At 52.7% G+C, this 17,571-nt stretch overlaps 1 protein-coding gene across 1 annotated transcript; it reads right to left on the bottom strand.

The window, feature by feature from the left end:
* Positions 1-626: 626 nt before the first annotated feature.
* On the bottom strand, positions 627-15,386 carry CD101 (CD101 molecule). Its single transcript, XM_010186010.1, has 9 exons — positions 15,332-15,386; positions 14,817-15,194; positions 13,550-13,966; positions 10,543-10,926; positions 9,370-9,753; positions 7,992-8,396; positions 4,185-4,592; positions 2,945-3,340; positions 627-823 (listed from the first exon to the last, which is right to left on the bottom strand). Exons 1-9 carry the CDS (start codon positions 15,384-15,386, stop codon positions 627-629), a joined length of 3,024 nt encoding a protein of 1,007 aa, XP_010184312.1.
* Positions 15,387-17,571: the final 2,185 nt, after the last annotated feature.

Below are 17,571 nucleotides of genomic sequence, written 5' to 3' on the forward strand. Positions count from 1 at the left end.
CAGCCACAGACTTTCTTCAGCTCCAGACAGCCTTGCTCAGCCCTCATGTTCCTGTGACAGGCTTTGCAATGAAGATCCATTTCCTTCCAGAGAAGATGCTCTTTGGGCACAGGAACTCTCAGAAAGAGGGGACAGCAGTGTCTGAGAGCTTCCCCAGCAAAAGGTGGGCAAAGGCAAGTGCAGTGCCTTAAATGGGACACCAATACTTCATTTCTGGCTCTGTCACTGGATTTTAGCCTGCACACCACATAGATTTTTGTCAAGTAATCTAAAATGAGTAGCAATTTGATACTTTGCTGTCACAGTACAAAAAGAGCTGTTTTTCTTCCCTTATACCTGTAGAGGAATAACACCACTTCCATCCTCAGTGGGAGATGCATTCTGCAAGGAACTCAAATAAGTGTGAAATGGATGGATACCTAACCTAAGAGACAAGAGCACCTGTTATGAAAACCCTATTTGCTCAGTCATTCAAAGCTGCTTTGTTCCACTGAAAGTAAACACACAGTTGTAAGGATTCATTGCAAGAGCTGCTACAAAACAATAAAAAGCCCCTCTGTGAGTACTCAGTCCTCCTCAGCTGTCCAGCTCCGCTCCTTCAAGGTGCATCTGCCATTAGAGACCAGCTAAGTTTTCTTGACGTCTCCAGCCCCTTGCAGTTCCACCTGCTGGTTTCCTGTGAGGTTGCCCTTCTTGCTTTTTCCATATTTGAAGTAACAGCAGAAGACGCCAAGGGCCAGGAGAAGGATCAGAACCAGTGGTAAGTATAGGATGAAGTTCAGTAGTGGTGGGGATGAGCAGATCCTAGACAAAACATTTAACTCTGGAGGGGAGAGAAAGAAAAGAAAAATAAGTAAGTGAGGCTCCAAGGTAGTTTGAGTTTCTCTCTCCTACTGTTTCTATAGGTTATTTTCTTATCACTTTTCCCCCTCAGTCTTCAACAGCTACCAATTTTTAAGAATTCTTACAGGCTACCTGGGGAGAAGCAGGAGAGACACCAGGTAATTTGCCTCAACTACTTGTTTTGGGAGGTCAGATAAGGCCCTGGCTTGTTCAGTTGAAACATCCCAACAGAAACAGCACAGCTCTTCAGCTAACCCATTCCAGACTGGGCTGTAACAAGGAAAAGCCACATACCCTTCAGTTCCTGGGTCCCTGCCCAACACCAGTGACAGTGGGATGAGGTAGAGGTCTGTCAGAGGCTGCACCAATGAACAAGGAGGGACAAGAGGAAAGCAAAGGAAACCACATCAAGGAGGTGCCTGTCTCCCCCAGACATCTGCCTTTCCTTGCTTCTGCCACTCTGCTGTCCTATTTCAGCCACGCTGAGCTGCAGGCATCTGTAAGCCCCATCCCTGTCCCTGGCAGCTTCTGCAGAACAGCTCCCCAGTTGAGGTGGAGGCTGCCTGCACTGCTGGTGGACCCTCTGGCTACTTCAGAAAAACACGTTTGATCAGTCCCATGCTAGCTGAGAAACTCGCATTTGCAGCCTCTCCATTTTTGTCCCAGGCTTCTTACAGCCACTCCTGGCCATCAAGATCTCCTCAGTTGACACACAGCTTCAACACCACAGACTGACCTCAGATGCACCTGGCCTACCACGAAGGGTCATGCTGACTCCTTTGGGTCTGTTTTATCCATCCCCCACATCCAGATGTTTTATGCCCACTCTGCAGAACCATGGTAAGCATATGGGTCTGCTGATTTGAAGCTGTCCATGTGGGACCTGCACAGCCTGGAGGGCTAGGTGTGACCCTAGGGATGAACCAGTCTGGGGGCTACTCCTGGCTGTGAAATTGGCTTTTACCTCTCTACCTCTGAAGCTCTGTGCCCCATCTGTATAAACAGAAGCAGCATTTACATTCCCAGAGGAAAACAGGGAGCAGTCTCCACTACATGAATGCCTCTGCAGTATCCTATAGGTATCCTAAAAGGGCAGCATCAGAGATTAAGGCTTAAGTTACTCCTGGTCACAGGTATACTTGTATATGGCTGTGTCATTACCCTTCAGAAAACTCCAAAACTTTGAAATCTGTGAGCCAGAAGGGCATTTCGAGATATCTGCACCACTGGAGAAAAATACACACAAAATTAAAAAAAACAGAAAAACAAAAGTCACCCACCTAATCTCTTGGATTTTGTGAAAACCATGAAAACCACTTGGCAAAAACACTTATACAAAAAATTGGAGGAGAATTTTCTGGCAGTTACTGAGCAATTTTAGCAATGGTTGTTTCACTAGTAATGGGTAACAATAGAGAGAGGGAGCTGATGAAGAAGTCTGCATGCTAGAGGGAGCTGTGATGGACAGTTGCAGGAACATAACAACATGTAGATGAAGCGTCAGCCCCTCCCCGCGCAATTAAATCCAGATCAGCTCCACTGTAAGTGCAGAGCCTTGTGAGTAGGCTCTGTGCCTGCCTGTGTCAGTAGCAGGTACAAGGAAGGGCTCTACAGGGTTCTGACCCTAAGGGCAAAACTGAGAGCAGAGGTTTGCGCCCATGGTCCCACAGGGAGCTCAAAGGCTGCAAATCACTGGGCAGCAGATGCATGTGCACTCATGGGTACCCTCTGGACCCCATGCCACGCAGCTGGAGCTCTTGGGGTCTCATCTGACCACCACCTCCAGCGTTTACAATGCCAAGCACCTGCGTTCCAGCCCTGGTAGATCAACTGGATAGGGATCTCATTACCGTGCCCCAACAGGCCCATAGCATGTGTCTTTCGAAGGGCTCCACTCCCTCCCAGCACAACTCTGGCAATCTCCCCAGCACTGATCCCCCTCTACAATCCCTTAACAAGTCCTCCCAACCCTGCTGCAGCCTTGCCATTAAAGCCAGCATCGCCAGCAGAGCACTGCCATTATCCTCCACACACACCCCCCTAGCACAGCTAAGGGGGAACTGGTGTGGGGCGAGCAGCCCCTTGCACCCAGCAGCATTACCTGGTGGGATGGTAGTGAGCCGAGTGTACCCTGAGTCTGCCAAGGCTTCCAGAGCCCAGTCCTTCCCCTCGCTCTGCTGCTGCCACTCCTGCACCTGGCAGCGGTACAGCCCGGCATCACCCTGCTCCACGCTGCGCAGTGTCAGACTGAAGTCACCGGCGGTGGGGCGGCGGAGTTGCAGTCTCCCCGCCAGACTCTTCTGGGGGTACTCGATGGCACCATCACGATGGAGGGTGAGCAGAGGACTGACAGGGACGCTCTCCTTCCCCCAAAACCAGGTGGCTGAGAGTTGGGTGGCGGGCAGGCGGGCACCTCGCAGCAGGCAGTGCAGCGTCACCTCCTCACCCTCCCTCACTGAGATGCTGCTGTTGGTTTTCTCCAGCTGCAGTTCACGCTCTGGGGTGGGATGCAAGCAGAAAGAGGCATTGCATTGCACTGCCATAGACATGCTTCTGCCTCTGCCTGCAGGCAGACAGAAATCTGGAGCGAAGGACAAGGGATTGGGATGGCCTCTTGCAAGAACCTCTTGGACATCCACAAGCACCTTGCTCCTCCATTCTTATGATAAGGGTGTTTCCCCCCTCCTCCCCCCATCACGTTATTCCCCTGTTCACAAGCCTCTGCTGTCATACTTCCCACACCCTCTAAACAAGCAATGAGGCATCCTTTGGACCAAAAGCTGCTTAGGAAGCTGGAATTCTCCAATTCATGTTGTTTGGGGCTGCAACCCATAAGCCAAGTGAGGCTGAGAGGAAAGAACTGAGCCAAGGAGACCCACCATGCACCCATGCAGTGCCCAGGGAGGGAGCAGCTGAGCCTTCAGCCTTGTTCTCAGCAGCAATGTGCTATAGGTTAAATGGAAACTGAATGTCTTGCTTCAGGATGCTCAGGAGTACCAGGAAAGGGCTGCTTCTCTATTCACAGCACTGTACAACCAACCAAGTGCACCATGTGTTGGAGGAAAAAGAAAATGCCACGATTCACTTTGTTATGAGACATCATCTGATAGTGGCAAAAAAACCAGCTTGGTTGGTTTGGGAGGATGTGGTAAATGATCTTAATTCCCTATTTCCCTTTGGGAAGCACTGACACCTGCTACATCTCTAAGCCTCAGGTCCAATGCAGGAGCCACTGCTTCTCCTAAGCCCTGCCACCTTAGGAGAGACTTAGCAAGGGCTCCATCATAAATTGATTCAACCCTCTCCAGCAGCACCTATACAAGAGATAACCACCTGCTCACCTGGGAGCTTGAACTCCAGCATGGTCCTTCCCGATGCTCCCTCTCCAAGTTTGTGCCAGCCTTCCACCAGCCAGAGCCACTCCTCCACCACACAGTAGTACCTGCCCTGGTCCCTGGGGTTCACAGAGAGTATGCGCAGCCAGAAAATGTTCCTGGACACCCTCTGGCTCAGGAACCGGGACTTTTGTGCAGGAGAGCTGAACTCAGCCCCGTATTCCAGTATGCCGCTGTAGTTGGTCCTTACGATTTGCACGGGGGTTGCCTCTGCCGGAGGAGGCAGTAAGAGGTACCAGGTAACAGTGAACTGAGAATTATTCTGTGCAAACGCAATCCTGCACTCAATGGCTGTGTCAGCACCGCTGGCAATCTCCACAGAGCTCTCTTTCGTAGCTACTTGAAGCTTGCTTTCTAAAATGGAGAAACAAAATAATCATGCTGGCTGCAGCTGCCAATACAGGGATGATGGCAAGTTGAGGAAAGAGGATGGAGGAAGAAGATGCTCAGAGGACAAAGACCCATTAGAGGATGCTGGAGCAGTGAAGGAGAGAGGTGTGTGAGTGTGTGTGTGCAAGGAAAGAGCAAATCCACACACCCTTATTTGAACTGTGGCAGGGAATCACTGGGTGCTGCTGGGCAGCGGAGTAATGGAGGAGGTGCCTGGGGGACAATGGGGCAGATGTGGGAGGATGGAGGCAGCTGCAGTGTCGGAGCCTCTGTCTGAAGCAAATGCGTCCATCTACCACTGCTTCTATCAGCAGGCTCACACATAAGTGACAAAAGCAGCCCACAGCTTTGGAAACACGGAACAAGTGCCTCTTAGAGAGACTGCAAAGCCTGCGTGGGTTTCACTAATAGTCACCATCTCAGGTGTTTGCTGTGGTTATTAATCAGAAACCACATTACACAGCCCTGAACATCCGCTGTGATAATACTCAGCAATCGTTCAATTTAGTGCTGGTTCTTAACATCAGCTGCTCGGTACAGAGGAATATTACTTCAGCCAGCCTGCTGAAGAGTCCAGGACCTTTATTCAGGGACCCAGAAGTAAACTCTGTGAAAGGGAAAGAAAAAATACTGCCAGGTATTTCAACTGGAGACCTTGCTCCTGTTTCAAAGGCCACATGAGAGGAGCAGGGAGGACATGGGGAGGTGGTGGACACTGGGGACAGCCTTCCCATGGCAGACACATGGATGTGCCTTCCCCAGCTGCAGCTGCTGGGGAGAGCAGGCCCACTGCTCATCACAAGCACCTCTGCCACTTTTCCTGGCAGAAAGGGGCTTCAGGCAAGTCAGCTACAGGGCCATGCTGGACCAAAGTGTGCATCTCCCTCCAAGCGAGCTCCTCGCAGCAGCACTGCTGCAGTCAGGGGCAGGCAGGTAAAACCCAGGACTTTTCCCCAGACCCAGAGAGGCTGCCAGCACAGCAGACAGCAAACTGCCCAGCAAGGGGCTCTTACTTTAGTATGGCTGGCCTGGCCCCTGTCAGGGCAGAAAATACTCCAGAGATGTGAAAACTACTAGAGCTCAGAGAGGAGCCTCGGAAACCGCTGCTGTGAGCACTTGATTTTGACAAGAAAAATTGCGGTTATGCTTTTGGAGAAGATCACCTCGAAAGGAAGCAGAGCACTTGCTGCAAAGCCCCTTTGTTTCAGTTCCAGGTCTCCTCTTGCCACTGCTAAAGATCAATTACAGAAAAGGGCAGAGTAGCTGCCTGCCTTTTCCTTTCACAGAGAAAGACACGGCGCTGTTTTCTCTTTAATTTTCAATTTAATTAACCAAGCCCAGCCTCTCAATGCACGTCTTGCCATGACCCCTGCCTGCTGATGCTGTGCTTTAGGCAGCCCAGGAGCAGCAGAGAAGGCAGAAGGCCACGGCCACTGCACCAACCCATGCAGGCCAGCTGGTCGGAGGGGCAGCTGGTGCGAAGTCCCTATGGCTTGCTCCAGAGCTGGGGGAAGCCACCATGGGCAGCTGTTCTGAGAGGCTGATGGATACATCCCCACTAGGGTTGGGCAGCATCTGCCTGCCCAGGGCACTAGTTATGGGACCCCACCAAACGCCAGATGCTGAACTACCTAAGAAGTTGGAAATGGGAAAGGCCTGTCCTCCTTCCCCTCCTGTTATGAACTTTCGCGCATGTCCCTCCCACGTGAAGCTATGGGCAGATCCACAGTGGCATTTAAAGCACCAACTAACACCAAGTAGTAAACAAAGAGTCAAAAAGAGTCAAAAACTCCAGTATCTCTGCAGGCTCCAACCACAAGATTTGTTGCGTAAAGAAATAGACTGGTGATTTTCATTATTTGCATCTTCGTTTTCTGCAGCTTCACCTCATCCGATTGCTGCTGGAGCCAGCTTCCTTTCCAGACTTAATTCTCTACCTTCCCAAATATCCTTTTGCTGGCTTACGCTGCCTGAGATGGCAGTAGAGCCATCACCCCCCTCCCAGTTCCCAGCATCTTTACAGTGTCCCAGTATCCAGTAATAGCTGCAATACACTTGGAGCCAAACACGGTAATAACTCACTGTTCCGCTGCTTCTGTCTCCTCTGTGCAGATGCTCTACAATTACACCTCCTCGTCTTAATGCTATTTACACTACTAACATACACTCACAGACACTCTGTTGTTACCCCTCACCTCAGTACCACCCTGCAGACCCCTTGCCCCAGCTGGCTGTAGCTCAGGTGTAACACTGAGCACCCCAGCACCCAGCTGTGCAGGGGTGAGGAAGAAGCAGCAGCAAAGCAGGAGGGAGAGCACCATGGAAACGAGCCCAGACAGGGAAGGAAACCTATCAGCTTATGCTACAGCAAACCAATCAGTTAAAAAACATGGAAAATGCATAACTTCAGTTCACTGGGTTGTGATCCTGAAAATCCAAGGATTAGAGGAAGAAGCACTTAATGCATGAAAAAGAACAAAAACTCTCCTTTGCTGGCAGAACAGACACCAGGAGGAGGGGTGGGGGGAAGTATTCTCACACCTTCCTCTGCAGGCTCAGAGGTTTTGGCCAGGACAACCCCTTTAATTCTTCTAGCAGCCCCATCTGCGACCAGGGTGAGCTGACACCGTGCTGCTGCCAGGGGTGACGAGGAGCAGGGTCACGGCTGGGGAGCTGCAGTGCGTTTGCAACATCTCTCTTCCATAAGAGGATGAGGTTTCCTGCTCAGCGCTGGCAGGCACAGTGGCAGCACAGACCCTGGCCGCACAGACAGCCCCTGCCTGCAGAGGTGGCCATAAAAGGACACCCTGAGCAAGGCCCATGGCTGTGCAGCGCAGCCGTGCCCAGGAGGAGATACCTCCACCCAGAGCCCTGAGCAGATCACGAGTCAGTGTTGGCTCCCAGCCTGGCCAAGAGTCCTGGCGCTTTCTCAGTGTGCCTCAAATACATTGGGGGAGTTCAGGGGGAGGCAGATGTCCCAGCAACAGCTTCAGGAACTGGTTTCTCTCCACCAGCTTGCAGACCTATCCAGAAGTCCACACCGTGCAACCCCAGCATGCAACTGGGCTCCTTACTGGGGACTGCTTCTTCCCAGAAACAAGGCTTAACATCCTAGTAGCAAGGCTGATCCCTACATGCTTGGCATAATCTGCAAATAGACATTGCCACTCCCCAACAGCAAATTTGCCACCAAGAGTGTTGTCAGGAGCTGTGGGTGCTATGCAAGAAACAGGACAGGCAGCACCATCTCGTGTGGCCCTGGGAGGTGACCCCACTGGGGTCCTGGCTGCCCCTGGTCATGTTTGATGGATTTAAAGTTGCAGAAGAGATGTCTTTTGAAGAAGCACCCGTGACTCTGCTTACCTGGCAGCATCACCTTTATCCCCACAGCATTGGACCTGGCAGTGGCTGCCGGCTGCCCCAGTGGTAGGGTGTTCCTTCTCCAGACCTCCACCTCACATTGGTATGTCCCCTCCTCAGCAGCCAGGGCACTGTGGATGCGCAGCCTGAAGGAGGTGTCAGCCTTTGTCAGCTGGGCTTTCCCCTGGAAGCGTGTATGCTCTGCCCCCCAGGACATGGTGCTGTTGGGAAAGACCCGGACCAGCTTATGGTAGTTGCTGGTAGGAGGGCTGGGCTGGAAGAACCACTCCACGGACACTGGCACCTCCTCAAGGGTGTAGCTGGCACTCACTTGGCAGACAAGTTCAAAACTCTGCCCATATCTGACGGTGGCAACTCGGCTTCTCAGTGTGGCATGCAGACCGAGACCTGCTCGGGAGGAAAGAGCCCTTTGGCGTCAGGACAGAAATCCTGCCCTGGGCCACCTCGCCACTGCCCTTCCCACACAGCACTGTCCCTGCTGCCCCAGCCACCACAGCCCCAGGGCAGCCAGTGGTCCTGCTGCTCCTCTGATGGTGCTGCTCTCCTTCAAGTTGCACTGTGCACTTCCAGCCTCATGTAGTCCCTGGCCCACTACTACCTTGCCCCCACTCTCTCACCCCCAGGCAACCCCGAGTACCCTCTCTTCCAAGCTCCCCAGTCTCGCCCCATGGCAAGGAGTCGGAGATCCTCTGCTGATGCTGCTGCCTTGTTTGCTGCTTCTTTTCACTCTCCACAAAAGCCTAATGACTCCTGTGGCCCAACTGGTGCTCTTGGGCACCCAGCCCAGCAATGAGAAAGGGAAATACCATAAATCACAGCCAAAAGCTGCCTCTCCACAAAGGCACCCAATTCCAGCAATCAAAATAAGAAACGGCATGGGCATTGCATGCCAGGGAGGTTAGCAGCTCTGTGCTCAGACAAGAAGACTGGAGATGAGAGCAGATGCCAGCAGAAGGAGAGTGACAACCCTCTGACAGAGGCCACCATACAACTCAGCAAGTGCCTTTGTTGAGCTTAATTACTGTAAGTATTTACGCTGGTGGAACAGATACTTTGTATGTCAAGTTAGGGAGACAGTCAGAAAGACCTACTGAGCAAGCCACTGCCTTACAAGTCTCTGGATATTTTAGCTGTTGTGTCTCCCGTGTCTCTCCCAAAGCATCTCAAGCACCCTGCTAGAAATGGGGAGACTGAAGCACTCCAGAGCCAAGTGATCAGCCCCAGGTCACCCTTGAGCAGCAGCAGCAGAGCTCAAGGCACAGCAAAATTCTGTCCTACCCACATGCATCCACTCGCTTCTCCAGGCTATCCTCCAGCGTGTCCACCTTGAAAACCCAGAAATAGCAGTGGTCCTACTCACCCATGGAGCTGACAGTCACTGCTGTCTCTCCCTGCTCTGTCCACCTCTGGCCTTGGGACCACTCTGTTGCTTCGCACCCATATTGCCCGCTGTCACCGTCATCCAACGTCTTGGGGATCACCAGGGTGAAAACACCGGAGCTCGCCTTCTCCAGCCGGAGGCTTCCCCGAGTCCTGCTGTCCTGGTAGGCACTGCCCAGGCTCAGGGTGCCATCTCGTTCCATGGTGGCCACCAGCACCCGGGGACGCGGCTGCTGCGGTGGCAGGTGCCACCACCGCACAGACACGGGGCTGGTCGCTCCTCGCACCTCACAAAAGAGGATCAAGGCGTCTCCTGCTGTGACCCGCGGCGTGCTGGTGGACACGGACAGACGCATGCGGCTCTCTGCAAACAACAGTTACTGCACGGGAGGGGGACGTTGTGGTGCTCCTCAGAGAAAGCCAGAGATTCCATGGCATTAAATGGAGAGACTAAATTAATCTCGGCATCGGAAAATGAAAAGAAGTGTCTGAAATATTCAGCCAGGTTTTTTCTAAAACTTTGGAAAGGACTTTGTGGTTTGGTTTGTTTTTTTATTATGTCTTTCCTGGGACATAGATACATGAAAAAATACTTAAGAAATAGAGTCCCAACAGGCAGCTTCTGCTACATCAGGCCAGTTACCATCTAGCTATGACAAGGAAACCAAGAGTCTCCTTGGTCATCATTCTTAGAGTAGTTTCTTACAAGTCATCCCTCCAAAACAGAGAGAGCACCCTGATGGAAATTGCAATAATGCCCCCCCCCCCAACAGTATCCAGAACTACCTGTTTTTCTGGGTCATCCTGTGATCCTCAGGAGCAGCAGCAATAGGCATTGCTCACAATTATCTGTACCAAAGACACAGAAGGACCCAGCCTCCCCAGAACTCTACCTATTTGCCCCAAAACTTACTGCAAAGAGACTGAGCTAAAGGTTTGTTCTGTTGACAGTTGCTCCCTCTGTCATGCTAATGCTTGACAGAGCAAGTGCTTTTCCCATTATTATCTACGAAAATCTATGGCACATTTGCACTCTTGCTGCAAAAAGCAGGTGTGTTGCCCCTGCCAAGATGGGGCCAGACTTGAAGTGTTCCCCAGTCAGGGATCACTGCATGTTTTACTCAGAAGAGAGCAGCCATTAGGATTTACTGACCTTTCGGCTTCACGTTGACTTGGATGCCTGATGACAGATTGGTTTGGATGCTGTGAGAGTCTCCAGGAGTCTTCACCTCCGAAACAGAGCACTGGTATGTACCGTTGTCCTTCAGCCCCACCTCATAGATGGTGAGGACATAAACTGCATTGCTTTGCTTGAGTGCTTGGAGCTGCCTCAGCTTGGCTCTCTCCTCATATTCATCCTCCCAAATCAATACCCCATGGGGATCAAACCTGGCCACTTCCACACCGTTGAGGAGCCAAAGCACTTGAAAGTGCCTGCTGCTGCTCTTCTGGGCTCCCACCATGCAATTTAGCTGCAAGGTATCACCTTCAGAAAGGGAGCTTTTAGCAGCAGTGATGTCCACAGAGAGGTCTCTGCCTGTAGGCAATCAAAAGCAAAGAGGGTGCTGGGTGGCCCTGCTCACACTTCCCCCTCCCACCTGGCAGCACTGATGTCCAGTGTAGAGGTAAATGTAAAGAAATTTTCTATTGAAACATTTTCTTTAATTAGAAAAGTTATCAGAATGGAAAAATTTGCCCATGGGGAGACAGTTGTCAGCTCCAGGCTCTAACCATGGAGGAAACACCAGAGCCCTGAGGAGCTGAGCTCTCCCACCTTGGAGAAGGCACATGGAGGACTGGCGATCAAGTTGCTTGTCTGAATCCTGTGCTGCTGGTCCCATGTGCTGCAGCCCTTGCTGGCTGCTGCAGGAGGCAGGCAAGAGATGCTAAGTTGGGGAGGTTTTGGGTAGTCCCTACAGAAAGCAGAAATGTCAAGACTTGTCACCACATGAGGAGGATGGAGGGAAGCAAGAGAAGGTGGAGGTCACCTCCTAGTCCCTGTCCTGCCCCCATACTGACAAGCAGCAGGTCCCGAGCAAAGAGAGTAGTGACATTGGAAGTACAAAGTCATCTTCCCTTTGGCATAACCTCTTGGGCATACCTCCTTGAGGTAAGGACCCTGTCTCTGGGTCCTATGGTGCGATTCAGCTTCCTCACAGGGCATTCAAAATCTCTGCTGCTAATCCAGAGACTTTGAATTGTCTCCTGCTCTAATACAGAACCAGGGGGGTTCCCAGCTTCAGCTCAGCTGGAGAGCAGCTGCAGGCAGAGACCCGCAGGGTGTCCCAAAACACTGCACTGTGACCCCATACAGCGGTCACACAGTTGAAAAATAAGAGGCAGAGCTGAGCCCTGACTCCCTGGGCAGGCAGCCTGGCTCATGCTGCTCCATCTCCTTGGGTCACTGTGGTGCCACCCATGTCTGACAAGGGCAAGGCTGTAGTTTGGAGGTAAAACAGAGCAGCTCCCAGGCTGCCACTAGAAGGGCTCAGATAATTTATTGAAAGCAGAGTACCCTGTGAATTTAAACACTGGTTCATAAACAGTTTGTGAACAGGAATCCCAATCACTGCAAGTATTTTTGGCATTCCCAAATATTTGTTAGAGAGTTTATAGAAACTGCTAGAGCAGTTGGCCACAGTCTAAGTGTTTGCTAGCTCCTGGTGTGATGAGGGGTTCAGCCGTGCACCCCAGGCTCTCCCACAGGGTACTGGAGGAAGTCCCCAGCCCTGCAGATGTGATTGCAGATGCTTTGGTAGCCAGCTGGGTTTTGGAAACCAGACTCTGACCATGGGAAACTGCACTTTCCTCCCCAGTACCTTGCCTCCTGAGCTGCACATGGTTTGCTTGGTCCTTACCCATCCATTTCTTTGGCTTCCTGCTTTGACTCACCATCCTCCACGAGACACCAGTTCCCCTCACCACCCTAGCTCTGCAGCATCCTCCATCCACCCTGAGGCATGGGGACAAGGTACACTACCACCTCAGACAGGTTTTCAGTGAGAGACTTGCTCCCATTTTGCTGCATGTGTTAGAGGGTATCAACTAGATGCAACCTTGTCTTGGCTGCTTTGAGGTAAAATTTACTGGTGGAAAAGGGAGATTTTCCCTTCTTCTGGGCCACCTACCCACGCAGCTAGGGGCAGAGCAGGGCAAGGAACTCCAGCCAGAAAAGCGCTTGTGGCAGGTGGGGTGGCAGGCAGGGGAGCCAGAGGAGTGGCAGCAAACATACAGCACTGTAACCATCCCAGGGGATGAGGAGTGGGGAGAGGGGTTTTCCCACCAGCCCTGGGCAAGGCGATGCAGAGGTGCCAGAAGCCATGGGAAGCTGCTGGGTAGAGGGAACAGAAGGCGCTTGGCAGAGATAGGGAAAAGCAGGGGAGGATGGGCAGCACTGGCAAGGGGCTGTTTTTCAAGCTTTCCCATTTTAATCAGTCTCATACATCATAGTAGGTCTAAGTCTCCTCTTTCTAAATACCTAATACTATGTTTTTCTAAAACATAAGCCAGGACCTTGGTGCACCAGCTTCAAAGCACAGAGCGACCCACAGTCCCATTACTGCCATATATGAACTATTAGGAGCCAACATAGGAGTGCTCTAATAAACAGCAACACCAGTTGCTCTGGAAACCAGCAGACTGGTAACAGCAGACAGACAAGCCACCTCCAGCAGACACTAAAGCCGTGCAGCACAGGCAGCACATTCCCATGTCCCTCAGCGCCCATGGCTGAGGCACCATGACGGGCAGCTGACTGTTGTGCACTTCAGTTTGAGGCCACGAGACCTTTGAGGCAGTCTAACCAAGGCAATTTTCTGCACACTGGAGCTTAACGCTGCCAAGGAGCCAGGCTGCCACAGGCACACCCTGCTCTCTCTGCTAACAGCTCCCAAGGGGCTAGGAGGCTGCACGATTGCTGCCGGCATTGAAAATGTGGCTGCGTGAACCTCCAAAGTGAGGAGCACCAACAGCTCCCAAACCAGGGGCTCCCATGACCCTGAGCCCAGCCCATCCCCTCAGTGCCTGGTAGAGGCGGTCAGACCCACCAGTGGGTCCCTGGGCTATGGCAGAGGTAGGTGAAGGCCACTGAAGACTGCTGCCATAAAGCCTTGAATGCACAACGGAGTTGGAGCCAATGCGTGACTTTGCAGGGGCCTTACCCTGGCTCGTGACCACCAGCGACGTCCTCTCTGTTTGCTTGCGGGAGATGTCCTTCCACGTCTCATCAGGATCCTCAATCCACTCGGCCGCCTCGCAGTACAGCTGCCCCTGGTCGGACGGCTCCACTTCCCCAATGGAGAGCTTGTACGTGCTGTTCCCAACCTTGTTCAGCCGCACATCCCCCGACAGAAACCTCTGCGTGTAAGAGGGCCCTGGCCTCAAGACAAAGTCCTTGGAGAGAGTGAGGACCTCCTCGGCATGGCTCTCCCTTGCTCCCTGAAGATGGTACCAGCCAACAGAGAGATGTGTGTGCTGAGCAGTGGACTTGGACACCTCGCAGGTGAGCTCCACTGCCTCCCCTTCGGCATAGTTGAGGACCTGGGGCACCATGGAAGCTGAGAGGGTGTCTGCAACCACTGAACATAGGAGACAAACACAGAGAGCAGCTGGTCATGGGAAAAATAATTTATTGGGCTTGATGGGCAACCTGCTGATCACTATGAAATCACAGCCAGGCCCTAAGGAATCTGACAGTGTGGGAGAAATTAGCTTTCTTAGCTGATTGACCAGGCTTCCATCAGCCTACAATGAGGTGTGAAATGGTTAAAAATTCAGCAGGGAAGAAAGCACAGCAAATCTCTCTGCAGTACCCTCTTCAGATAAACTATGGGCAGTATTAATTAGGCAACCTCAAGGAGATTAATGAGCAGCCCCTCATGATCCCAAGCACAGGCTGGCACACCACCAGGATAAAGGAGGAAACAGGGATGAATACCAGATGGAAGCACCATACTGCTGTGTAAACTTGGTGGGCCTTTCCCTTTGCCTCTCCACCCCATTGTGTTTCCTTTCCCAGTGCCCTACTGGAGCTGCTCCCTCCCTCTTTATGGGTAAAGTCCCATACCCTGACCTGAGAGGACACCAACAGCTAATGCACAGAGCCTGAAATCTCATTTGGCTGTGGAATGTTGTGGCTGCATCAGGAACTGAAGTTAAAGTCAGGCCATGAGACAGCAAAGGCTTCTTCTCCCTTCCCTTGCCCTCACTGGGAGGCAATGGCCAGAGCAAGCTGCTGAGGGACCTCTGGGCATCCCACCCTTGTCCATTCAGGAGTAGGACAGCAATCCCACAGTGGGAAGAGAAGAAAAACTTGTACCCACCAGTCCCATTAATCTCTCTTCTCCCCAAGATGCCCCTCTGTCAGGGACCAGGAGATGAGCAGCTCTACTCTGTGCACAGTGAGCAGGTCTCTCCTTCAGGACTCACCTGAGAGGTTGGTCTTGGCGCTGTAACTCCCAAAGTACCTCTCGTCAGTGCTGGGCGTGTGGCACTCATACACACCAGCGTCCTGGTCCTGCAGCTCGATGATGTGCAGCAGGACAGCATCCTCCTGCACCCGTTCCACGTAGATGCCCCGGCTGCGCACCCGCTGGGCGTAGATGGCGTAGGGGAAGGAGGGGTCGACGGTGCTGACGATCTGCACCTCCCGCTCAGGGGCTGAGGGCAGGTAGATGGACCACTGGAAGTTCTGCTCCGCCGGGCCCTGGTAGCCGCTCACCTTGCACAACAGCGTGATGTGGGTCCCCCTCAAACGGTAGAGGGGCCCCTTCTGAACAGTCACCACCCGTTGGCCAGGGCTCAAACCTGCTGGCAAACAGTCAGCACACGTGGTGTTTGCAGGGGTACACAATACCCAAAAGCTGCACACCCAAAACAGCGGTGGGTTGGGATGCACACAGGACTGCAATGCAATACCTAAAAGAACTGCTGTGCAATCTCACTTGTACGAACAAGTGATGTAACAACAGACCTCTGAACTTTCTTGTCTCCTAGCATTCTGGGCAGAAACCAGAGTATCGTGGTCAGAGGGCTGTCAAGCCTCTTCGTGGCTAGAGAGCATCTCTCAGCCAGCTGCTCAGAGGGAGCAGCAACCAGGCTGAGATCAGTGGAGGAAGTTTGTGGTGTGTTAAAATTAAGAGGACCAAGCACTCAAGTCCTGCACAAGCCGGGGTGGGAAAGGGTGCCCAGAGCTGACCACTACCAGAGAGGGAGATGCAACACAGAAGCCAAGGGACATGGAACAGTGGAAGGAACTGGCAGGCTGAGTGCTACAGATGTGCTCCATGGAACTGCAGAGGGTGCAGAAGAAGGGGCCAGCAAGAGTGTCTCCAAAGGCAAGGGGCACTGGGAGGCATCAAGGGCTCCGCCCCTTTCTGCCTGCAGAGGATTTGGGGAGGAGATGGCCACCCGTGCATGCACCCACAGAGCTCCCAGTAGCGATGCTTGCTCTATTCTGGTGCCTAGCACGCACATCAAGCAAAATACCCACAGGATGTGGGCACTGAGTCAAACACCAACCATGGAGAACTGGGCGAGGGAAGAAAGCTGGTAGCAGCACAGCCTAAGAAACCCTCAGAGAACCCCTCCCAAGGAAAGTGGGGGTGAGGTAACCCCATCTGCACCCCCGACAGCCATGCAACAGGGACATGCATGTCCCCTCATAGAATCACACATCATTAAGGTTTGAAAATACATCAATGATCATCAAATCCAACCGTCAACTCAACACACCATGCCCACTAAACCATGTCCCAAAGTGCCACATCTACACATTTTTGAACACCTCCAAGGATGGTGACTCCACCACCTCTCTGGGCAGCCTGTTCCAGTGCTTGGCCACTCTTTCAGTAAATAAATTTTTCTTAATATTCAATCTAAACATCCCCTGGTGCAACTTGAGGCCATTTCCTCTTGTCCTATAACTTGTTACTTGGTAGAAGAGACCAACACCCACCTCGCTACAACCTACTTTCAAGTAGTTGTAGAGAGCAATAAGGTTTCCCCTCAGCCTCCTCTGCTCCAGGCTAAACAACCCCAGCTCCCCCAGCTGCTCCTCACCCTGAAGCCCTGTCAGGGTCCAGGCTATCACTTTAGAGTGAAACCATAGTGCCGACAGGAGAATGTGCTGCTGCACCTCTTCCCACGGCCAGAGCAAGCACTGGCCCTGCAGCCCTGGCAAGGTGCCCTGCTGAAAAAAAAAGGTCCAGTCCACACCAAGGAGCCACTTTTCTTCTCCCTCAGGTGCCCCAGGAAAGCTCCCACCATGATGCAAGGCACTCACCCAGGAGGAGGAGGAGGAAGGCAGCCACCAGGCACCACACCAGACCCATGGGAAACGGCTCTGCTTAGGTCCTCTCCCAGAGGGGCGGCAGAAAGCTCTCGTGGGTGATGGTGACAGACACCTCGCTATTTTGAAAGTGGCTGGGAGGAAGCTGCCTGATGGTGGTGGTTTCCTCTGCTTTAAAAATGGCATGGAGAGGTTGGAGAGCAGGGCGCAATAGTAAAGTAACACGCCTCTGGGAGGTGACAGCCAGCACCCCAGCCCCACGCTGCCTGGGCAAGGGTGATGTCCAAGGCCCCTCCTGCCACTGTGTGCATGCCAGGTGCCCAACACTAGTGGCTGTGGCTTTGCTGTCCCACCGCAGCTTACAGACCAACCCTCTGCTTCGTGACTTCCAGTTTGTTGCATGGAGCAGCTTTCTTCCTGCTAGCAGAGGGGGTGAGGGACCGGATGCCAAGAAGGGAATGGGGCAGACTTCCAGGGCTGAAGCTTCCCCCACCCATTTATTTTCCACAGCTGTGGACAGCACTGTAACACCTCAGGCACAGGCTGGGGTGGCACTGTGCTCCCCAAGGACAGCTGACTGAGCTCCACCTTGGGGTGCAGTGGAGCACTCTAAGTGGGGTGTTGCAACCACAGCACCCCCACAACCTGTCAGATACACAAGCAGGAGACACTGTCACCAGCTTCCAGCAAGCCTGGCCCAGGCAGCTTGTCAGCTCTCAAAGGGTCACTATGCAGCCAGGTGCTAGCAAGGGGCTTGAACCGGAGACACTCTCCAGTGTCAAGATTTGGCTTTTTTCATTGCAAAAGGATCGCAACACAAAGCTTTCACCCCTGAGCCATGCTGCTCTCGCCATGCTGCTGGGGCATCAGCTGAACGGCTAAATTAGCTTAGGG

The sequence above is a fragment of the Mesitornis unicolor genome, unplaced genomic scaffold (genome assembly GCF_000695765.1).
Source record: "Mesitornis unicolor isolate BGI_N332 unplaced genomic scaffold, ASM69576v1 scaffold10320, whole genome shotgun sequence".
Taxonomy (NCBI): domain Eukaryota; kingdom Metazoa; phylum Chordata; class Aves; order Mesitornithiformes; family Mesitornithidae; genus Mesitornis; species Mesitornis unicolor.